Raw genomic sequence first — 25,766 nt, forward strand, 5'->3', positions numbered from 1 at the left:
ACAATTTTATTGCTATATATTAGGGATACAACATTAGGAAATAGGAGTCCCAAGGACAAATCTGTAAAAAATTGAATTCTGTGTATAAAAGAAGAATCAGTACAAAATTGCTACTAAAGATTCACTCTTTTTGATGAGGTCTCCTATGTCTGTCACTTCAAATTTTGCAAATATTTTTTTATTGTTTAATTTATTCTTATTTTATTGCTTCCCAGAAATGTGATTACATGTTCTTGGAGGTATTTACAAATTTTAAGTCCTTTAAAAATAATCCGAAGCAAGAGCTAAGATTCATCTGTGGTTTCTGCTTGGAAATTTTGTATTCTGTTCTGGTTTCTTACACAAGCTTTAGATCAAGGTGAATTACTGATGCAGTAAAACTGTGTGCAAGCAGCTCTAAGTGCTGCTCCTTGCCTCTGATCCATGCTGTAGGTACTTGTGTTGAAGATCCAATCTCTGTTGTGCTTTGTGCACTTAAAGTTTTCATCCTGAGCAGGTTGGAATATTTGCTAATAGATAAACATATCACAAAGATACTGAGGGCAAGCAGGTAGGTAATACTACTAAATTGTTTTCATTTATGTTAACTCTACCCAGTGCAGCCATCTGCTATCTACCCATTATCAACAGGTATTTTTTTTCTGCAAGTTGTACAAATCCAGATACTCCTGTTTAAAAATTATTTTATTTCACTTATTTTCTGAGAATCTTTAAAATTATACAGTCATGATCCATGTGCTTTTGCTGCAACTCCCATTATTACAGGGACATTTGCTTTTACCACTGTTTTTTCCATATTTATGTAAATATAACATTTATTTCAAAGAAGCCAATTTGGGATTTAACTGCCTGCAATAGGAGATTCACGTTTCTATTATTTGAGATAAAGGAGTATCCCAAGAGAATAGCAGTAGTTGTCAAGTTGTTGGAAGTATCACACAAAAACACGATCTTGTGCTGTTGATCTGTGTTAGACAAAGGATGCCAGTAAGTTCACATGGAGAAAAAAAAAAAAGAGAGCAAATGGTAGTCATTTTTTCCAATTGTGGGTTTACTAGCTAATCCATAAAAGACTGCAAATATTGCATTTTATTCTATTTTTAAATACAAATATTAAGTTGGATTTAAAACTAGCTTTACTTTGCAAGTAGCTTGATATTGCACCATACCATAATCTTTATAGCAGCAAAGGAAGCCACTGCACTTTGATCTTCTTCTAAGGCTCTGTTGTCTCTTGTTGATGAGAATGTTGAGGCAGATGTGTTTTCTTCTACTTCTGAATTGAGCAGCTCAGCTGTCAGTCATGCCAAGGAACCTGATGAAATTGTCTACACTGAGACTTTTTTTCTGGTTTCCTTGTATACGAATGTGTGGTGTCCTTACATATTCTTCTAAAGACATCTATCAGTGAAGGCTTCCACTCTGTATTCAGCAAACAAACACAACTTTGTTCTTTTTCTCTAATTTGTTGTCAGAAGCATAAATTGATCAGGCTGTATACTGTCTGACTTGTGTTTCTTGTATCAGAATCTTTCTATTGCTTAAGGTTTTGCCAGTATGTTGGTTTTCTAATGATATTGGGTTTTGACCATTTGAAGTTTACTAACCATACTTTATTCTTGGAGCAGCTATTTTTTTTAATTAACTCAAATAATTGTTCAAAGAAGATCATACATTTGACCTACTCATCTACTCATGTGCCTTTTTTTTCCCCTTTCACAAATCCTTTTTACATACTAAAAAATGAATTGAAGTCTAACTGAATTTTCAAGTACAATTACTTGAAAACATTTTAGAAGGTTGAATGGTTTTTAATGCTACAGTTCTGCCTCAAAATTATGTAGCAATTTTGAGACTCTATTTATGTACAGCTCATAGTTTCTTTATAATATAGGTACATATTCTTAATAACAACAAAGTCCATTTTTGTTGCAAGACTTGTTGCAAGATTGCAAGATGCCCTGTCTGTTTCTTTCCCTCTTCCTGTGGTATAGATGAGTTAATTGTTAACATGGAGCAGAATTATCTGGAGATGTAAGTTAGGAAAAAGTATTGTGGAAGTTGTAACCTCTCAGTATCCTGTGATCTTGCATGTTAGAGTCACACAAGGGGCAGAACAGTTGTGAAACCCCCAACTCTGAGCCCCATGCAAAAGTGTGCGATAAGAGTACCATGATTATCTCCTGTAGAAGGAGGCGGTCCTTCATTCAGTGAAAAAGAATCAGTCTGCCTTTGCAATTTGCTGAAGTGACTGTTGCTGCCATTTGACAGAGGAGATGTGACATTTTGAGAAGGTTCTTTGTGTTATTTTGGAAAGAGCAGATGTGAAAGCAAAGAGGCAAAGATGTGCGGAAGGAAAAATGGAGTGGCCTCTTGGAGTGATACTGCTTGCTTTTTGCAGAGTCATGGAGAAGTCGGTTGTGATCGAAATCAGCATGGACAACTTGGGTGGGTGGTTTGTTTGTTTGTCTCCCTGAAGCATCTGAGGATAGCAGGATTGGTTCAGAGTTCCTTTTGCAAATTTGAGGTGGCTTTGCTTCAGCTACTGCTTCTTTCTGCAGAGTTAAACCATAATCTGTTATCAGTCAACTAGGATTTGGAAATTGCTCAGTCAGTTTTTGGGGTGACAGCAGTGCTTCTAGGAGGTCTCAAGAAAAGGATGCTCACTTTTAGATGGAGTCCAGAGACAGAAGAGCTTAGGAAGTATACTTGGAAAGGCCAGAGAAATGGAGTGTGATTTGAAATTTGCCCTGAGAAAAGGGAAGACAAGACCAAAATTTGGACTGAATACCAGTCTTCTGAAAGTCATCCACAAGTGAGATTGTGCTAATGACAGTTTTATGACATAAAAGTTGGATGCAAAGGATTGGCTTGATAATTCTTTTTCTTCTTCTTGAAATTCTATTCAGTGGGAAATTTTGAATTTTGACTTTTCCATTTTAAAAGGAAATTCCAGAGCTTTTGACTTGCGAATGGAATAGAGTTTCCAAGCACTGTGTAGCCGTGGGAAGTTGTCTCTCTCTAAGTTTAAGTGGTGCTACTGGTGGATTTAGATGCGTAGCCTCAGACAACCGTTGGTCTTCTGAGTCTGCATTACTTATCAGTTTTGTTTTAGTCATAGCTGGTAGTTAACATGCTCCTAGATGTATGAATAATCATCAGTAATGATCTGTCCCAGAATAATTTAAAAAAAAAAAAAAAAATACAGCTAATTACAGCTACTTTCTTTTATAGTCTTCCTGAGAATACACTGTGCATCTTCCAACTTCCTGCTGTTGTTTTCTCATGCATTTCTTCTTCAGCATAATATTTGCTGGCAAAAACTTGGATCTCGTTGGTGGCTTGGTTACATACTGTGTTCCCCTGAAGACATGTGGGTGGTGATTATTCATTGTGTTGGGGTTTTTTTGTTTGTATATGGTAGAAGGTACATCTGTTCTCAGAGTTCAAATATTCCCAATAGAGTAATGTCACTTTATTTTTTTAGCAGCAATTTTGTCCTCTTGTCAGGTGAAGTATCTTATAAGGTGCCTAGCCAGACTTGCAAACTAATTGATATTAGTAAAGAATAGTCTTTGTCTCTGTGCATATATTTTATTGTCCTTCCAGTTTGAAACTAGTATGGTTGGTTTGTTATTGTGGGTTTGTGTAATTTATTGTTTGTAATTTATTGTTTGTATCAATTTCTGTTACAGAAATACAGAATGGAATGGAAACTCTTCTGCTAAATTTTCTATATTCTGCAGTTGCATAAGAAAGACATAATTTCTATCCCAAAGACACTAGTTTAAATTTCCACGTAGATTGATACAAAACCAATGAGAATATCAGGAAAGTTTAAGACCCACAAGAGATTTCTGAAGCCTTTATTTTGTGTACAAATCTCTTGAAATCTCTTTCCCCTCCTCTGTCCTTTATAGTGTCAAGCAACACTTGGAGACTGCTCTTCAACCCTTCTCTTTACTGGGTGTATTTTCTGTAAACATCTGTTGACCAGTGCTTGCTTTTTTTAAAAAAAAAAAAAAAAAATAAATGTTGGTTTGTAGTTCCTTGTTTTTTTAATCTGTTATTTTTTTTTGTGTGTATCTGGGCATACTTGGTTCAAATTTGATTTAATCATACCTATAGATGTGTGTATATACATTGTTTCTATTAGAGTAAAAATCAACAGATACTCTTCACTGTCTTCTTCTGAATGTGTCAGAAAGGCTGGATGATGTGCTGGCTATTAAAGATCATTTTGTAGAAGTCTAGACCAGGATTTGACAATGTTAATTTTGAAACAACAACAAAAAATCACTTTCTCAATAGTGACATGGGTCAAAATACATAGCAACTGCAAGACTGTTATAAACCCTTCTCCAGATGTTTGCGTCAAAGTATACGGGAATTGTAGCATAGCTCAGAATATTTTCATTCAAGGAAATCAATGTTTGTCTGTATTTTTTATCGTTATTTTGCCACCACATATGGAATTCTTCAGTTAGATATTTGTGTAGTCATGCTGATTGTATGGAGGGGACATATTTAACTAGAAAGCTTGGCTGCATCAGGAAACATCATTGTTTGTATCGATTCAAATTGTCTAGATAATGGCATTAAATATGCAACAGTAGTGATTTATTTTGCTAGCTACCATGTTCTGCATGACAACGCTGCAGTACCATCAAGGAACAGAAGTTCCTTTCCTGATTCCTCAGAATGGGGGGAACAAACCTATGGTGAACATTGAAAAATCTTGTTGGGATGCTAGAGTGCTATTTATAAACATATGCTTCTTTAGATGCAATGTACTATCTATTTGTGTTGGGAGGGGGAATTTGAAATGTGTATAGTAGGATCTAATTTCTTTAAGTCCTCGTCTCAGACAGATTTGTTTTAAGCAGCTCCCTGAAGTATGTACACTCTTCTGCATACCTGTTTTGTTGAAAGTACACAGACCTGGCACCGTTGTGTTTGCCAGGCGTTCCCTTATCTCCCGGGAGCATTCAAACAAAAGTGTTCTATTGCTCCCAGAGTAATCCGTGGGTGATCTTAACATTGAACAAAAGTCAGAGCAGAATCTTATGTCATATTTCTTAGTGTAGCAGCAGACAGTCTCTGGAAGAAAGGGAAGGTGGGTGGAGCAGGGAGAAGAAAACCACAACTCAGAATAAATAGTTAAAGGGTTGTGAGTGTTCGTATATGCAAACATTGCGTAAGCATAAGAATGATGAAATGTAGGGATAATACAAACCAAGTTTCATAATATACCCTGGTTTTAATAAAGCTGTTTGTGTATAGGCTTTGACATATGTGTTTTCTTAAAGTAAAGCTCTCAAACCCATCTTGACCCACTTTCTACATGCATGTTAATTTTGCTCTCTAGTTCTACAAGGCAAATTTGACATATTTTTAAGTATGCAGATAGTCCTATTGGGCAACAAGGATTATCAAATATGACATCTACTACAGTACCTTTTTGAGAGGGTATCTTTAAGTCTCTGTTGCAACAATTTTTACACTCGAGGTGGGGGGGAAATGGAGTTTAAAAATATCCCAAATAATTAGTAGCAGATTTTTGCATACTCCCCCTCTCCCAAAACAAAACAAAAATCACATTCCTCCCTGAACTATTAACTGTTATGTAGCCACTATATTTCAGATTATCTTACTCTCTGGTAAAGGAAAAATGAAAAAATTGATTTTTTTTTTTATATTATTTCTGAAAATTAAATAATTACCTAATTTTTTTTCTAGTCCTGCATTTTAGCTTCATGCCCTGTTTAGAGATATAGAGTAGCCTGCTTAGTTTAATCAAGATCAACACATCTTTGTTTATAACTTTCTTATACTGTAACTAAAACTGTGTCTCAGGCCTGGAAAGGAGAAACGTGATGAGTCCCAGGCTCAAAGTAGTATCTCTAAATGCTTTAGGGCAATTGGAAACAAATGAGCTTGAATTATATTGTCTGTAGCCTTTAGGGGTATACACAGAATTTCTCTGTGACAGTTAGGGACATAGATTTATAGGACATAAAGTAGCTTAGTGCTGGGTTCCTATCTCTGATCAATGTTGCAATTTCTAGCTTAATCTTGCCTAGGGTATTGTTCTACTTGTTTTATAAGTACACACATATAGAGCCCATTACAAAAAAAGGGTACAAATGAATGAAGGGCAAAATGGTAAAAAGACTATTATGTTGTGATTAAAATAATTTATTACCATCAAATATGTTCTAATGCCACATTGTAAATTTATTTCAAGATTTAAAATCTGGATGAGGAAAGCTGCATTTATCTCGCTTTTAAATGAATGGTCAGTGTGTTTGCAAAAAATATGTAAGAGGAAAACTTGAAAGAACTGTTTTAAAAATAATTCTTTGTATTAGATGAAAATAATTTTTCACTAGTTTGCACAAACTTTTCTTATACCTCATGAAATGTTCCTAATATAAGTGACGAGCCAAGGTTGCGTTCCTAGAAGTGTACCCCTCCTAATGATTTGTTTTGTCCGAGTTAGGTAGAAGGAAGGCACTCTTTCTGTTCTGTTCAACTGCCTTTTGATGCTGAAAAGATACTGTATGTGTGTGGCATCAGAACTGGCTGGGAACAGGAAAGGCATATTTTGTATCTGTACTAAACCTGTCGGCTTAGTGCATAGAAGACTTGACCCTTGTCAGGTGTCTTGAAGTTAACTGGCTGACTTATGGATTAATCAGTTTAAGACTGAAGCCAACCAGTGACAGGAATGGGCTTTGTTGTGTGAGTGTGTGTGTGGCTGTGGTGCAGATTTACAAATTTTTATAATGCTTTCAGTCAGACCGTGAAAGTCTGATGTAAAGCTTATCTCTGATCTCTGGCTATGGCCATACTCATGGGATCATGTTTATGTGTTTGGAGGGAGAGACATGAATTCTTTAACACTTGACACCTGGCTCTACCAGGTTTCTAGCCCATAGTCTCAGGAACGGCACTATTCAAGGCATTAATAAAGTTAAAACCCTTAAGCTGTATGACCAGTAGGTCATAAAAACTATTGCTGGGTATTGTGCTCAGTCTTTCTTTTACAGCTGGATTATCATCCTGACAACTAACTCTTTTTTTCTTTTGTCTTTTTTATAGCTGTTGTGAACTTGGACAACTCTGTGGTTGACCTAGAGACCCTTCAAGCCCTCTATGAGAATGTGAGTATTCAGAGGAAGTCCATATTATCTAGGAATACTGTAGGTCCATGTGAAGGTATCTTTGGTTTGCATCAGTAATATTCAGAAAGCCTGTAGAATGTGTCCTATTTTGAAGTGTCTTTATCCTCCCCAAAACAATTAAAATAATGATAAACATTTCAATTGTATTAATTGTCATCGTGTGTTTTATATAGTGCATACTTTTTAATATAAGTGTCGTAATCAACTTCTAAATGACTAAACAGAAATTGAGTTTGCTCCTTTTCTTTTTTTCTTGTGTGGGGCAGTCTCGCATCAATAGGTATCAGACCTTGCACTCCATGTCTTTGGTTTTACTGCCTAACTTCACTAATACAACAATTCTGTTAAATTAAAAAAAAAAAAAAAAAAAAAAAAGTTTTAATAACAGTAATCATTCGATTTGTGGAACTGTAGCTTTAATTATTATAATTTCAGGGATTCCTCCAAAATAATTTTAACTCTCTGAAAGGAAAAAGTTTTCTCTAAGTTAATGTAATAAAAGGTAGTATAAACTGACAGGGCCTTTTTAAATGCCTGGTACTAATCATCAGAGAGTGTTTGACCACTGGGTATGCAAAATCAGAGATTCAGAACATACTCAGACATGTTCTAAAACTTTACAAAGCTAGTCACATGTAAAATTTAAAAAATGGATCTTGGAAACATCTTTCTGCCTCCAGCTGAGGCCAGTGAGCACTACTCCTTTCTCCGAGCACATTGCCTGAATACGTAGAGGTCTTTGGAAAGAGCAAAGAGGATATTTAGCCTCTAAAAAACCTGAAAATCTGAAACATAAAGCTGTGGATCATGGAATGGTGTTGAGGCCAATGTATGCTACTGTATTGGATTTTTTATTTCTCCCACATTAAAATTTTGATAATTTGTTTACTAATTTTACACCTTTCAGAATTTATTTATTTTAGGCCCTAGATTTTTATGGTCTACTTTGGAAGGATTTGTTGATTTATGAAATTTCTTCAAGCCCTGAAGTGGGTTATTTATGAGAGAGAGACAATAAGTTCTAGTCCACTTTATAATGGGGGGAAAAAAAAAAAAAAGCCAAACAAAAACCTGACAAGAACTAAGAAGCTCTTCTACTCTTATTTCATCCCTGAAGAATTAACTTGCTTAACACTGCTCAGGTAGATAATGGTCAAATGGGAAACATATTGTAACTGCTCCCAAATCTCTATACTTCAAACGCTTCTCATCCTCATGCCACAGCATTTTGGGCTTGGCCTGTGTTATTTTTATATTGCATTATTTTTGATCTGCTCCCTTACACAGATATGTTCCACACCATACATTCTTTGGCATGTAAAAAACTGAAGTAATTTTATATATTACATGTGCATGATTGTGAGAGATTGTATTGTAGGAAGTACAGAATAGATACTGCCCTCATGATCAGTTTCTGCATACTTTTTTATATTGCATAAGACTTATTTTTTATTATGGTTTAAAAAATAGTCCTCCTATGTGGCTAATATACTAATAGGATACTTCTCAAATGCTTTCTTAACATCATTGCTAATATACTTCAGAGTTCCACTATAAAAGATTACCTGCAAATTCCCAGTTCATTGAAATCACTAAATGCCATTTGTGTTATTTTTGTCATTAGCTTCACTAATTACAGAAAAAGCCTGAGAAATATTATCCCAAATTAGGAAAATATTGTATGCTAATCTCAGGAAAGACTCAAAAAATTTGAATGACTGTAATATATTTATTTGCTTTGAATAGAAGACAGATCAGCTCAAGTTTATCACTGTATTTTCTTGGATACAAGACAGAAGAAAGAAAAACAAAACCAATCCCCTCTCCACCCAAATAAACTAACAAAAAACCAAAACCACCAACCCACACTAACCAAAAAACCCACAACAGTTTATCTGGAGAGAGCTTCATACGAGGACCTGAATATTAATCCTGGATCCTCTGATAAAGCTTTGTCTTGAAAGAAAGATTTCTTAAATTGAACCTTATTTTATCTTTTACTTTTATTTGTCTTTTGTGAAAATGCATCAGACTTTGCACTTGCTTCCCTTGATTGCTTCACTAATTATAACAATATTGTTCAATAAAAAAGTGTAAGCAATGAGTAGTACCAGAGACCCTGGCATGTTTGACTCCTCCTCTATTTCTCAGACTCAGGTGGTGTTGTAAGTGGGGATAACTTTGCCTCATTTGGCCCCTTTGTAGACCTTAACTTAATTTTTAGTTCCTAGGGTTTATTTATTGGATTGGAGTTTTTTGCTGAATATTTAAATACCACTGTACTAGTTCTCAGGTTTTCTGTTTGATCTCTATGGAACATATGGGAGCATTTGTTTTACAGTCTTCCCACAGAATGTAATCATTTTTTTCTGATTGCGTATGTCTAGCGCACTGCTTTCGCTTCTTAAATGTGAATGAAATTTGGGCAATCTTCAAATCTAAACACACCGTAATTTCAAAAGCCACAGTCACAAGGGCTAAATACCTCTTTACTGAGGAATTAAAGTCTTATTAAACCACAAAGTTACTGTATACATCTTCGTTACTTTTTATAAATGAAGAAATGCACACCCCACCAAAGACCGAAGCCTTAATAATTTATTTAGTACTATCAAGTGGTATAGCATCAAGTGAGAGGACTTTGTTACTTGCAGTACTGAAGGGTACAGTCACGTAGTTCTTACACATGGTTGTGTAGTTTGCTTTATAAAGAGTTGTTTAAATGTGTTGATAATCAGCTATGTATTAAGAGCTACATAGTTTTAACAGGAGAGTCTTAATATGCTTTTATAAACACTCTAATTAGCAGCGCTTTCAGGTGACAGCTATTAGAGAGGGAGAAAGTAGATAAAATTCAGTGGAGTTGTCAATTTGCTATATGTGGTCATGCCATATTGGTTGTGATGAGAAATGTACTTGTTTGCAAATAAGTGAATGTTTACTTTGGAAACAGGTAGCCTCTTAGCAACTGAGATTGTAGCTAAAATATCACTGAAAAAAATAAGCCTACTTCTGCTCATGTCTTCACTATATTGTGAAAATAAGCTTATCAAAAAAGGATTAAAAATTGTATCAAAGGATTATTTTTGGTCTATGGATTTGCCCTTTTCAAATCCATTTAAATCACAAAATGAAATGTGTATGCTTTCTTAATTTGACGCTTGGTAAATTAACCAGTTTCTGTTTTTAAAAGACTTAGGTCAATGCTTTGAAAAACCTCAAAATGCCATTTGCAAGAGCAAAAGGCATCCAGAAGTCTGAAGTACATGCCTCTGCTGTGTCACAAATATTCAAACCTTTTCCTCAATTACTTGTGATTTTTTTTTTTTTAAACTGACAATTACAATGCAGTATCTTAAAGTTTTTCTGCAAAGACTGTAGTTTGTACCTGACTTCTTATACGTTACCCAATTTCACAAGAATGTGATAGTTGCTATTAACAACTATCATATTGTATATCCTTGTTGTCTCAGTTACTTTTAATAATTTTATTTAGACAAGTCATTGATGCTTTTGAAATGTGTAACACTAACTTTGGAAATCAAGCGAACCAAGAAGAATCCACCCCAAATTTGAAAAACCTACGCGTATTTAAACAGATATAAACTCAGAGCCTAAGGTTCTGTTGCAAGGAAAAATAGTATCTGGGAAATGTATATTTATGTTGTGAAATGGAAAAATGGTCCTTACCCTAGATTTGGTCTCACCAAAGTTCATCAGTTTACAGTCTGACAGAAGTGGGAAAGTTAAACTAAGGCAGTGTATTTTTTGCAGTAAGTTCTATCAGATTTATATCATTTTAGATATAGTTAATATCTCATTCTTTTGCTTTATACTATTTTGTTCCATTTATGATGCTATATAATAACTAAAATTTGAGTAAATAAACAGCAATGATGTTCAAAGAGGGGCTAATTCAATCAGATTGATTACTTTTATGGCAAATATCTATCAAATGTATTCTCTTGACACAAACGTTTGAGGGTAACAAAAGCTTTTTTTTTTTTTTTAGTATCCATCTGAAAATTAGTGAATAGATAAACATTAAGCATAAAGCTAACTGGTAAAAATTCTGAGAAATAATCTTTAATTATAACAACTGTGCAGGAGGTGTGTCAGCCTTATTCGTTTTCTGTTGTAATTTTAAATATACATTAATCAGAACTCTGGAGCCAAAATTAGGGACTTGAATCTTTGAACTTGCACAATATACTCAAATGGTGTGATTTTAGCGAAGAGTGTAAAACATCTCTCTTGAATTTTGCTCACGCCTACCCATGAGTGGATCATGCTTCACTGTTGTATCTTTGTTAGTTGCTATTTCTTTGGACAAACAATTTGAGAATAATGGTTTAAATAAGGAATAGTGAGTCTGCCTAAATTTACCTGTGGGATTTGGTGGAGAAACATTAACAGAAACATTGAATGTACATATATGTAATAGATTGCTGTGATAAGCCCTCTAAGTTTTCTCCCTGGTTATTCTAAAGAATTTGTAAATAATAGTTCAGTTTTATACTCCTTTCTAAAATATTTTCTTGTCTTTAACTACTATGAAAACTTTTCAAGTGATTTCCTTTAAGTTTAGCAGCAGATAATATACTTTGAGGATTGGTCGGAAATAACAGAACTTAATTTAAAAAAATTTAGTGTGAAAACTCATTTGCTTTTCGAAATACCTCACTCACAATTTACAAGTGTAAATTGAATACATTACTTTTTTAAGGGTAAGTTGAATAAATAAAATAAACCTTCTTACAATGTATGTCATTTTCATACTTTGATGTCTGTGCATCTGCCAGCATGACCACTAGAACGATGCTACCTCTCTTTGCATCCTTCCCATTTCTAAAATCTATAGATTTCATCCATTTCCAAGAGAGTTTTCACTGATTTGAGAAGAAATTGAAGCTTTCTTCTTCTTTTAACTCTCCATTGGGTTAGAATGTTCTAGATGAAGTGAAGAAATCTCCCATTTACACCTGCTCCCTAACACAGACCCAAAAGCAAGCCTTTCTCCTCGATGGCACTGCAGTTAGTTGTGTCTTTCCTAGTCCTCATCCCATGAGTCTTCTCCAGATGAGTCTTCTAAGATTAAGAATTTGTACAATTTCCTGATCTTAGTATCTTGAAAACTTCCTTCTCCTGACGACAGAATTATACAAGCAGAATTCACTACTGTAATTATACTTGTAAGTCCTATGCCTGCCTTGACAGAAACTTGACAGAGAAAAGTACCTTTGGAGGATAAATCCCCTAGTTTTTCTCACACTGAAGTGATACTGGGGTAGGGAGTTCAGGAAACTAAGTGTTACGGATGGGCCACTGCCAGTATACAAAAATTAAAAACTGGTAAATTAGTCTCAGCCTAGCCCTTGTTAACTGAGAAAGGCATGATACCATATACACAAATCAAGGAAGGATCAAGCAAGTGAAGGAAAGTGATTATTTTTCTCTTTTCGGCAGTGATGAAACCACATCTAGGGTGCTGTGTCCAGTTATGGCCTCCATAGTGCAAGAGACAGGGGCATATTAGAGCAAGTCTAGTGAGGGGTCATGACAATGATTAAAGGCTTTGAAAAATCTATCAAAGAAAGAGAGGCTGAGAGAGCTGGTGTTGTTCAGCCTGGAGAAGAGAAAGCTCAGGGGACCTAATCAGTATGTACAAATACTGACTGGGGAAGGGGAGTAAAGAATACAGAGCTAGATGCGGTGATGCCCAGCATGAAAAAAAGAGGTAGTGGGCCTCTTGCAGTTGATATTCTGGAAATTCCAATTGAAAATAGAAACACCCTTTTTTTTACTGCAAGGGTGTCCAAACACTGGAATAGGCTGCCTAGAGAGCTGGTGAGGTCTTCATCCTTGGAGATATTAAAAACCTGTCTGGACACAATACTGAGCTACATGATCTAGCTACCTCTGTTTTGTGCCAGAGGGTTTGACTAGATAATCTCCAGCAGTCCCTACAAACCTCACATATTCTCTTAATCTGTGATACAGATACTACCACCATTAGTATTTCTTAGTGTTGAGACCAAACGCTATTGATAGGAGTTAAAAAGAAAAAAATATTTACAGTATTTGCTGTTTCCTGTTGGAGTATTTAATTGATAAGATCTGACTGCTTCAGAGAAGATGATCCTTGAAGAACATCCACAGAAATGCTGGCTAAATATTAGGATGTATAGTATTCAAGACAGATGACTTTGCAGTCATTTCCAGACTTCTTGAAGTAATCAGAGAAACTCTGAAGTGCTTTTGCTCTAAGCAACTCTTCAATCTCTTAATCTTTCTGTTTCACATCAGTATTTTCTACCTTTTCATATGAAAAGATGTTCAGCAACCTCAGGACAACTGTCCAAACCTGACTTTCTGATTTCAGATTGCTGATGGAGCTGGGGGAGTATGATTTGAGAGAGTTCCATACCTCTTCTGCTATTCATGCAAAAGCATGCGGGAAAGAATGCAGATGCAGATCTTTTGCTTTGGCATTATTTAAGTAGTTAGAACTTAATTTTCCACTGTTGTCTTTAAGTTCTGTGGTGGAGTAAGTTAAAAAACGTGTGTAACGTTTTCTTAAAGGAGTAAAGGTAGAAATATTTAATTCTTTCTTCACATGCTGTTCTATTTTCCAGTATTGCAACTGGAAAAAATATATTTTCTGTAGCCAGAGCACAGACGTGAGGCACTGTTTCTTTTGATTGAAATATTGAAGAAAAGACCACACAGTGAACGACAGGGTTCTCCAAGAAACTAGGCAGTTTACATGTAATTGTCTTGGCTTATTAAGATAAAAATGAAAATAATTTTACTCCGAAGAAGTATGCCCTAGTTCTCATGTATTCTGGTATGTATGATTGTTCCATTATAAATCAACTATTTTTTCTTGTTCCATAGTGTTTTCCAAAAATTGAATAAAATTTAAATTGCAGCAAACAATACAAACCTATTTTCATTTAAGTTTTTTTAACATATGTTTAAATATATGTTTAAAGAACAGATTGTATTCAAATGCAACCCAACAGATTTAGAAAGAGAAATACAACCTGAGAATTTTTTGATCCAACCATTTTATAAACAAGCAAATAAAAGGGAGTAGGAATGAAAATTATTGTCTTGGTGCACAGCTGAATTAATACATCTTTTGCAGATGACCAGTAGTCAAGAACATTATTTGGAAGATGTTCTGTTTTCCACCAGATGTATTTATACTTAGAATCACTCTATGGACTAAATAGTTTAACCATAAGCAAATGCTAGAAGGAAAAGAAAAATCTATGAATGTGATTTGTTACAAGAGTATCTTTATCTGTGTCATTTTACTAGGTTATTAATAAACATTTTTTAATTACTTTATTTTCTTTATTCCAGAGAGCACAAACAGATGAATTAGAAAAAATAGAAAAGCATAGCAAGGCATCCAAGGAAAAAGAAAACGCTAAGTCTTTGGATAAGCCGGAACAGTAAGAACATACTTATGAAAGAAGAATTTTGCATGTTTCAGAAAAATTTCCCTGCTATAGTAAACTATCTAGACATGTTACAAAAGAAAAAAAAAAATTCTGTACCTACTGACAGTGCTGACAGTGACCCTTATAATTTTCTTTGATCACTCCTATAGGTTCCTCTATGAGCTCTCACTAATTCCCAACTTTTCAGAACGTGTATTTTGCATCTTGTTCCAATCAACGTTTTCAGAAAGCATTTGTTCAATCCATCGCAAACTTGAATTGTTACAAAAACTGTGTGAGGTAAGTCGTGCTCTGTGAAAGAGTAGAGCTAAATTTCTGATACTTAATCTTGTTAAGTTGTACTCATATTTCAAAAGTTTTTTCTTTATTTACTTTAAAGTACTCATTAAATCTGAAGGATAGCAGAATGGAACGTTTTATGATTGTACTTCAACATCAAAGTGAATTTTAAGATTAGTTTTTGGTACTGAACTATGTTTTTGCCATCAAAGTATATAAGTTTCTGGAAAGCAGTGTGCTGTGTCCTTTAGTTAGAGCAAAATCTTCTCTCTTCATAGTGACTATATCTCTCCTTTCCAAATGAATGCCACTTGAATCCACCTTGTGTTTGCTTGGATTTTGGAAGTGTGCAACTCAATAATATCTCTGCTATCTAAAATTAGTTTGAGATAGCAATTGTGTCTCCAGCTAGAAGAGATTAGTGGAATTTTGTCATCCCATGCAAAACAAATACATGGCTTTAAAATGCAGGTTTCATCAGTATTTTCATAGCTGAAGACTATTTGAAATACTTGTTGTACCATTAAATAGATTTTTTTAAATTTGATCAATTAAATGTTTTAATTGTTCCATGTGGGTTTTTAATGAACTTATTGCAGAATACTCTCCTCAATTAAATATACCATTCACCATATCAACATCATTTAATGAACTGCTATTTTGTCTTTCTCAGCAGGTCATCTCTGATAATGTTGTATAGGTTTCCTATTTCTTTTTTCTAAGTATCCATTTTGGAGATAGCATTCTCCATTCACAACAAATTACATACTGATATTATTCTACTTCTACATGTTGCAGTAGAAGGTTGTTAATTCCCCATATTTGAGCCTTTATGTAAGTGTAATTTCTAAACACAGTATCAACACATCTGCTTATCAGTAATGGTATTAACAGTGAATATTATTATGAGTTTGAACTGAGAATTGTTTCTCTTTCTGTTTTGTAGACATTGAAAAATGGATCAGGAGTTATGCAGGTCCTGGGTTTGGTTCTTGCCTTTGGAAATTACATGAATGGCGGAAACAGGACGCGAGGACAGGCTGATGGCTTTGGATTAGATATCCTGCCGAAACTGAAAGATGTGAAGAGCAGTGTAAGTTGCTTCTCATTTTCCTGTAGACCTGAGAATGTTAAATTCTCAGAAAATTACTTTGTCTCTATTTCTGAGTAAGTAGTGTCAAATTTATGAAGGCATGTCAAAGGGGCATCCAGGTTCCAGTATAAGTTGGGGAATGACCTATGAGCAGTGTAGGGGAAAGAGACCTGGGGGTCCTAGTGGACAGCAGGATGACCATGAGCCAACACTGTGCCCTTGTGTCCAGGAAGGCCAATGGCATCCTGGGATGTGTTAGAAGGGCGATGGTTAGTAGGTCGAGAAAGGTTCTCCTTCCCGTCTACTCTGCCCTGGTGAGACCACACCTGGGATATTGTGTCCAATTCTGGGCCCCTCAGTTCAAGAAGGACAGGGAACTGCTGGAGAGAGTCCAGCATAAGGCAACAAAGATGATTAAGGGAGTGGAGCATCTCCCTTATGAGGAAAGGCTGAGGGAGCTGGGTCTCTTTAGCTTGGAGAAGAGGAGACTGAGGGGTGACCTCATTAATGTTTACAGATATGTAAAGGGTGAGTGTCATGAGGATGGAGCCAGGCTCTTCTCGGTGACAACCAATGATAGGACAAGGGGCAATGGGCACAAACTGGAACACAAAAGGTTCCACTTAAATTTGAGAAGAAACTTCTTCTCAGTGAGAGTGACAGAACACTGGAACAGGCAGCCCAGGGAGGTTGTGGAGTCTCCTTCTCTGCAGATATTCAAAACCCCCCTGGATGCCTTTCTGTGTAACCTCATCTAGGTGTTCCTGCTTCAGCAGGGGGATTGGACTAGGTGATCTTTCGAGGTCCCTTCCAATCCCTAACATTCTGTGTTTCTATGATTTTGTGGTGTCCTTTGTTACTCTACTTAGCTGAACATACTTTTAGAGTTGGATGTATTTATGTAGAAACATGAAAATGAACTGTGTATTTTCATTACTGTACAAACAAAAATATATTATGTCTTAGTTCCTAATCTGATATGTATTTGACTTCTGCATTGCATTGTTCTAACTTTTCCTGTATTCAGAAGCAATACAATGATCCTTACACTTAGAAAGTTTGATACAGAAGTGGAAGCAGTTGGAATAAAATATTTGTGAGAGCAAAAAAAAATATAGTCACTTCTGAAAATGATCGAATAGGCATCCTGAGCATTTAGGATAACCCAAAATTCATCCTTTATTTACATCATTATTACAGAGTGAGTTTCTGATTGGACCACAGAACCTTCAAAGTAATGAGTAATCACAGGAATTGTTGATATAAGATTTGTCTGGTATAATCATCTGAGTAAAAAGAATTATAAGCAGTCTTGTTTCTTGCACAGTGCTAAACTGCAGATTGTTACCAGCACTTTTTTGGCTTTGATTATTCACATTAGAGTTGTATTCAAGTATCTGCTTTTGTTTACAGGGAAACAACAATCTTTGAGTCTCTGTGACTATGATGACAAACCTCATCTAAATATGGACAAGTGGCATGAGAGAGGTTATAAGAATGATTCTTGAGACTTTAAATTGACCCATACCTATATCTAGTAATTGCCAATATCTGCTGTTCTTAAAGTGGCAGAAAGAAGAGTTTGTTTCCCTGCTAATGACTTGCTAAATATACGCACTTTAGCTGCTGCATTAGGTAATGTGAACAGACTGTTGTTTACCCTGAGTTGAGAAGCCATGTCAGCCTTTAAAAAGATGAAGGAACTTCATTCCAGCATACTTGTTTCTTTGGTAAACCAAGGGAGTGATGATGTGAATGAAGCCTCAGTGCAATGTGTTTACGGCATCTTTAGCTTAGCCTTCTGGTTGATTTTTAGGTATATCACCAGTTTCAGAACCTGGCTTAGTAGAACAATCAGGCACACTAAATTTGGTTTGGTGACTCAGGTCTTTAGCACATAATTTCCTGGAAAGATTTTGACTATTAACCTTGCAGTTTCAGGAATCTTCTCTTCCTACAAAATAGTTTTCTGAAACTACCTGAAAACATAATTCTGCCAAAAATCCTTTTCAAATAAAAAAAAATTCTGCTGAAGCTTCATTACAGAGATAACAGAAGGGAAATAAAGAGAAAGTTCCCCCAGAAATGCCAATATTTCATTTAGAAAGACAACTTTATTTGTTTAACTTTGCTTTGATTATAGTTATAGATGAATAAGAAGATTTGAATGTTGCCAAACAAGTTGCATACATCAACCTAGAAACAATTTATCCCTTTTTTTTGTGGGAAATTTAAAAATGCAAGGATTCACTTTACAGTCAGATAAATTTTGAAAATCAGGAGTGGATTACATGAGTGTTATATATTTCTATTATTTTCTTCAATGATTAAACGGTATTTCAGGGTGTGGTTTTTTGTTTTGTGTTGGTTAGTTGATTTGTTTTAGTGAAGGCACCAAATCAGCAATATGTTTTCTCTACTTGACACTAAATATCTCATTTACTTGAATTATAATTTTTTATTTATTTATTTATTTATTTAATTCAGTGAGTTTCAGTAACACAACAAACTTCACTCTCTTCTGTACAGGACAACAGCAGGAGTCTTCTATCTTACATTGTCTCATATTATTTGCGTAATTTTGATGAGGTGAGTGAGAACATTGTTCTTTTAAATTCAAGTTTAAAAGTCGACTTACTAAATTTGCTCTTCTGTTGGAGAACTTGAGGAAATGTGCACAAATATTATTTCTGCTATCAGTTACATATTTTAGTGTATAAAAAAGTACTGAGCACTATGTAACTATTCATTTGTGCTTTTGTCAGGATGCTGGAAAAGAACAATGCATCTTTCCTCTTCCAGACCCACAAGATCTCTTTCAGGCTTCACAAATGAAGTTTGATGACTTTCAAAAAGATCTTCGCAAAATGAAGAAAGATTTGCGAGGTACTGAATCTAGATTAAGTACTAACTACATACTGCCAACCTCTCCCTGCTGCTATTATTTGTATCATTTTTAGAAATTAGATGATAGTATAAAAATAGTTGTGTGTTTTGACTCAGTTACTATTTTGTTTAGTCTAATTTGTTTTTTCATGACCATTTAACTAATAATTCATTATTTTCTCTAGATCACCTGGAAGAGATTATTAAAATAAACAACATCAAACCAGTTAGTTATTTTTTTTTTTAAACTGATTTACACAGAACTTTCACCATAAAAAGAACTTCAGAGTGTTGGACCAAGTCCATGGAAAAAAAAAAACATTGATAATTGGGTCCAAATACTGTCTGGAAGACAAAATAATATATATGTCATGTTGTTAAAGACAGTTGAAATAACCTGGTTTTACTGAAAAAGAAAATATATATATAGATATGCAAAGGAAGTACTTCTTTTCTCATACATGTGGAATGATTTCTTTAATTGAACTCAACAAGGTTAGAATAAGATGTATTTGCTAGACTTCAATGAATAACAACTATTGGATACAATACATTTCTTAATAACTAGGAACTAAGCACTAAATTTAAGTTAAGAAAGGGTACCGTTTGCACAAATGATGGCTAATGTCCACGATCTTATATATTTTGCTAAAAGTCTCTGTTGGACTTGCCAGGTGTGTACCATTATGCTAAATCTTGGAGAGAAGGATTCAAATCAGACAGTGGATATAACCTTTATATGTGTGTTGTCTTGCTGATTTAGAACTACAATTTACAATTAGTCTCTGAACTATCTAGAACGGAAGGTTCTCTATTGCAACAAAAATGTAGCATGGTTACCAAATGGTATCTGACCTTCTCTTCTTGCCCCTATCAAGCTTTCTGTTTGGGTGTTTAAAAATTTATTTTAAACATTTAGAAATAATATTTAAAATTGTATCAAGGTCACTCAGTGCCATACTGAGGACTGAACTGCAGCACCATCCATTAGCTGCCCTGTACAATCTAGGGGGCTAAAATCTCACAATTCAGCCATGAAAATTTATTTCTATACTACTTGTAACTTTCAGATTATCTGAGGGCTGATCTCCAAGCCTGCACAAAGAGAACAAAGATGGTTAGGTTTGATTGGAAAAGGTGATTGAATTCAGGTACATGTTTACGAACATCCATGGGGGCAGGTACTATTCCTCGCAAGTTCACCAAAAATGTTTTTATGTAGATGAAAGGCTAAATATTTTTAGATCAAGGTTGAAATTTGCACATAGGCATAAATCTTGCATGGAATAAATCCTCACTGTGCAGTGATCAAAGAAGGGATTCTGTAAAAATGGAAATTACACGCTTTGCTCTGCCATGAGACTACAGTTGAATTCTTTCTGTGCTTCCAGTCCAACCCCTTGGCTGTAGTCTCCGTTGTCAGTCTGTTCTGTAGTTAATGAAACTGAAGAATAACTACAAACTCCATCACTTTTTCACTATTGTCTTTGGAACAAACTTTTTGGGGATATCATAGACTTCCTTCTGCATCCTCTCCTGAATATGAAGCAACAATTTCAATACTAGTCTGCAATCTCATTCATGACTTTCAGAGTGATACAAAATGCTTTATGTTGGCTCTCATTTCCAAAGACAAGTGTTATCCTAAGTTAAAAATAATTTCTGTTTAAAAAAATTACGACCACAAGAACATTCACTAAAAATTTTAGGTGTTACAGAAGCCTGATTGTTGTAATGCTTTCAGTGAGACAAAATAACCAAGTTCGATACCAGTCCTTTTTTAAATAGAGTACAAGTTTTAGCTGAATGGACAAAATTACTTCAAAATTATTTTCTTCTGCATTTAGTTTAAGTACACTACCAGATTTGCTAATCCCTGTCTGGAACTTTGAGTTACTAGAGATAGCAAGTGCATCATTAAATGACAGCAGGAAGAGGGCTGTAACACATTGAGCGAATTCTGACAGAACCCTAAATATGATCATCTTATCTTGAAGTCAGTGAGAGTAAATGTGTATGGAATATTCCTGGGAAACACTGATTTTCACCAACTTTAAAGCCATAGATATAGATGCCCATGAATGCATTCCGGTTTTGTACTGAGATGCAGACTGTAACCTTGGGACTCTTTCCTCAGTAGATGGAAGATTTCATTAGAGGATTTCACCTTTTATGGAGATGGGATTGTTTGCTTTGTTTTTCATCACTGAAAAACTGAAAATTGCAGATAACATTGATGCAGGCAGTACCACCAGTTTAAGAGTATTCTGTGCATGTTAGTTTCAAATACTCTGCAAACCATGCAGGGTGAGATCACACTTAGTACAATGTGGGGAGGGACTATTGATTCACCCAGAAACAATAGCATCTGAAGATATTTTATTTCTGTCTTAAGAAACTTTCCATGGTCATTATTCAAAGGTAAACTTCATCCCAGAATAATCCTTTTGTAAAATTATGAGGATGTATAAAAACCAACAAGTAGAGGAAGCTTTTTATTAAATTAAAAAAAAAAAAAAGTTGTTTTGTAGCAATAACAATAGCAGTTTATTCTAGCAAAGCTGTATCTTTCCATCCAAATATGTCAGTAACATTCACAAACACATGTAAATATAAATAATCTTTATGGTTCTGTAAAATAATTTTGTTGTCATGCTCTTTCACAGTTTTGAGTTTGGGTTTATGTCTGTATTGAAGGATTGTTACGCTGATTGCTTAAAAAGAAGTAGTGCTCATGATGGAGGCTTTTGTCTGCCTTTTAAATATTTGTAAGCCTTGTGCCTTGCAATCTGTAAATGTTAGAAAATGAAGTATTTTCTAAGATTCAAATTAAAAGTTTAAGTCCTAAAGACTTTCAGAAAGCATGATGTGTGCCTGTTCCAAGATGGATAAGACAGATTTTTTTTTTTTTTTTTTTTAATTTTTAATAAAACAAACAAAAAAATCTCCCTTAAGATTATAGTGGAAGCTACACTAACCATGTAATATGGAACTTGCAGATTCTTCAGTTTTGGTTTTGCTTTTTAAAATAATATAGACCCCACGAATAAAGTTGATATACGAGGTGTTTTTTTGTTTTTTTGGTTTTTTTTTAAGACAGAAAACCAAAGAACAGGTAAATCCTTTTACTAACAAACCAAGTGAGTTTGGCTCCATCTATTGCTCCCAGATTTCACAGCTCTCCAGGATTCTCACTTTAGCCTTTTTGACTTCAGTGACATATAGTTTGTTAAGCAACTTGATCTGCTTTTGATCTCTCCTGGCTGTCATCAATGTTCCTTGATGCACACATGCCAAGCAATGACTTCTGTTCCTGTGTCATTCCACAGAAGAAACTTTAGCACTTGCCACATGACTTGAATCAACTCACCGTGTAAGGAAGATTGGGCATCCACGGTCACAAGAGCAGTGCGTGACTGTCACTGATTAGGACCTGTGTTGTATATCCATTATTATCATTATATTTTTCTAGATGTTTCAGGATACTGGAGGTGGAGCAGAAAGATGTAGAAAACATGTAGTGAATCAATTAATGTTTGAATCCTCTCTGCCCTAACACTCTCTGGAGGTGCAATTGTGGTTTAGGAAAGTGTTGGATTTGTGACCCGTGAAATTCTTCAAGACATGTATTTAGTTTAGGAAAGAATTAGGACTCCAAAATGGCAGTGAGAGTTACAGTATTTATGAAGCACTTATGGCAAGCTAAAACTGTTTAAAAGCTGTTCTTTGGCTACACATTAACATTTTAGTTTTACAATAGTAAGTTTATTCTTGCAAATCAAAAACTAATTCATCAGTTGTCACTTATTGCAAAACTTTCCCTGAAGCTCAGCTAAAAGGAAATTGGAAACAATGTCAGGCAAAAAAAATAAATCTGACTGGTAGAATTTTGAAGAGATTAATAATACCATATAATGCAGACTGCTATAAAATTGAGTTGAAGTCAGTACTTGTTTATGTGTCATAAGGTTGTCATATTTAATATCTCTGAAAACTGGTTACAAGTAATAATTATGATAATTAATTTGTTGTTTAAGGATGCTTTATTTTCCTACTGTGAGTGTTTACAATTCATTGAAAAATCTCCATCAACAAGATGCTAGGCTGTGAGGCCCAGTACATCACTCCAGTTTGGAATAAATGTAACTGAGAATGTTTATCAAGTGTTAAGCATTTGCAGAACACTTTGTATTTTAAGAAGTGTGTTCCAAGAAAACCCCACAGTAACTTGGAAAAACACACATTCCCTATTTTCTCTATGCTTCTTACAGTCACCTGAAATTATCTATTCAGCTTAGTTCTCCTAGTTTGTAGAGCCGGTATGTGCTCTTGGGTTTAATATCAGATGTAAATCAGAGCATTGGAAATACTATGTTGTGCAACATAAAGACTTTTAAAAATTGAATTTGGGGTGGTGTCAATGTTGGACTGAATGAGATGAGATAGTAGTGGGCATGCTATATTTTGACCCCGTATGGTTTCTTTCTCACATAATTGTCTCATAACTATTAAACTTTTGACAAATCATTCCTCTTGGCTCAGTAGTAGTTACTTCTAATGTCTAGAAAGCGGCATCAACTCTAAGAACACAGGAAAGCTGTAGTTTGAGCAGGAATGGATAAGATTGCAAATTAAGATTGCATCCATTGCTAGTTTTTTCATAGGTAATATTAATGTTTGCAGGCCAAGATGCAGCATTGTATTTGCATGTCACCCCCTTTCTTCATGCACATGCATATCCTCCTGTCTTTTCGTATTCACAAGATGCTCTTCTTCCATCACAGTTCTGATTATGAGGCTGACTTTGGCAACATTTTGGTGGCATTTCTTGATCAGGAAAAGGAATGCTATTAATGTAAACTTCAATTAACAAAGTTAAGCAGTCTAAACCCAGAGAGGGTTACAGTATAGATGACAGAAAAGGAAGGGATTGCTCTCCTGAAATTGACTGTCCTCTCCTAAAACTGTATACTAAGGAAAGGTCTTGAGTCTAATCTGGTGATCTATCTTTTAAATAGCTAAAGTCTGATGCAATTAAGTCCATCCTAAGAGGTTGCACAAAACCCTAATATTTTCTTTGATGTGATTCTGCACTGGTATTCCAAGTTGTTTCAAGAAAAGACGACAGGGAGCTGGAAGAGAGAGAATTGAAACAGGGAAAAAATAATATTCTTTGAGAGTTTGAATTCATTGTCTCATCAAACGTTTTATGTTTTAAGATACTTTGAAGTGTTTGCATTTCTGTTATTCTCTGTCAATAGTTTTGATATAAATGTGAATGAAGATTTTTCACAGTTAAGAAATAGATCTTTTCTTTTTTCTTATGCGATCCATAGATCTATATTCCGATGAAAAGATACCTTCGCTCTTTTATAAGAAAATACCAAATCTCTCAAGGTAATTACTAACAAAATAATATAGCAACAGTAGCAGGTTTTGTCAATCCTACTGTTATCTGTACAGAACAGCTATGGTTTTAACCAAATTAAATATTTACTTTTGCCTACTTATTTACAGCTGTGCATCCACAAATTCTAGCTGTTTGTTCAGCTGTCACTGAAAGGGTTAATTGCTGCAGCTATGCAGCATGCAGCCTCTTAAACCTAAACCAGATGTAAACTAAAGCCAGGCTTTCAGTCAATCTGTGAGTCATATTTTACTGTCCTTAAAACTCCAAACAAGGAGCTGTCTATGGAAGCCCTTGAAGACTCAGCAGTTCTTAGTGTAAGTCTCTACAATTCCAAAAAAATAAATAAAGGAAAATTAAGAGCTCTTTCTGTACTTGTGGCCGAGTTCATCAAAGCTTGTCTTTTGATGAGAGCAGTATTGTTTCCTTTTGGTAAAGTCTAAGCTTTCTTTTAAAGTCACAGGTTGCAGCTGTAAGGAATCCAGAAAGCACCAGGGAAGTTGTGAGAACAGTGGTTATGCTGTCAGATACTGTTTAATCAAGTAGGACACAGACACATCTCCTGTGCAAGTCTGAGTACTCAGAATCTCAGAAAATTAAGGACATCATTTCAAAACTTCATTAAAGACTTCAATAAAGATAATCTTTCACATCTCAGTGCAACTTTTGCTCTCAAGTATCTTAAACAGTCTTGAAAATCCACTTAAATTCTATAGGACTTCTGTAGATAAGTATGTGGTTTCAGAAGTGGTTAACCAAAACAGCCTAACAGAGCTGGTAATTACTCATCCAAGATAATTCACAGTTCTGCTTGCTTTCTTATTGGGTTTTTTGGTGTTTTTTGCTTTGTGTGTTTTGTTGTTGTTGTTTTAATGTTTTGAGGGTGTTGAAAGAAAAATCATGCTGCCCATTATTATCCTGAGCAAAGACAATACAGCAAGCCTGAGAGGCAGCTCACACAATTTATTCAAACAAATATATTTTAGGATTACAAGAGATTTGGGCTTCCAAGGGCTAAAATTTTGTATCCAACAAATTTAGTTGGAAAATGTGCATTAAAATGTAATCCAAATATCAAAAACACTTCTTTTTTTCCTTTTTAAAAAGTAAAGCAACTTTGTTTGATACTGGAACTGGGGGCATTTTTAGATCACTTACCAGAATCACTTTCCAAAGTTGTTTGTATAATGCACAGAATGTTTTTTCACTCTTCTTTTCCTTTTCTGTATAGACATCTCTTAACCGATGTTAGCTGTTGTGAAACCTTATACAGTTTTAGTTTATTGACCTAAAGTTAAAAAAAAAAAAGGAGCATGAGCATGCTAACTAACACAGTAGCTTGAAAAATGGCAATTAATTGTATTTTAACATTGAAATAGAGAATGAGATGAGATTTTTGAGACACTGGATACAGCTGGAATTGCAATTTTTTAAAACGTCTA

The 25,766-nt window shown here is 34.9% G+C and overlaps 1 protein-coding gene across 1 annotated transcript in view; it reads left to right on the top strand.

The window, feature by feature from the left end:
• Positions 1-25,766, top strand: part of FMN2 (formin 2) — a gene marked incomplete at its 5' end in the record, with an annotated part of 156,569 nt that overhangs the window by 83,545 nt on the left and 47,258 nt on the right. Inside the window, 6 exon segments of the mRNA XM_080341260.1 lie at positions 7,105-7,166; positions 14,559-14,650; positions 14,809-14,938; positions 15,885-16,031; positions 18,561-18,620; positions 18,797-18,917. Coding sequence (XP_080197386.1) covers positions 7,105-7,166; positions 14,559-14,650; positions 14,809-14,938; positions 15,885-16,031; positions 18,561-18,620; positions 18,797-18,917 — 612 coding nt within the window.

This window comes from Nesoenas mayeri (assembly GCF_963082525.1).
Source record: "Nesoenas mayeri genome assembly, chromosome: 3".
Lineage (NCBI taxonomy): Eukaryota > Metazoa > Chordata > Aves > Columbiformes > Columbidae > Nesoenas > Nesoenas mayeri.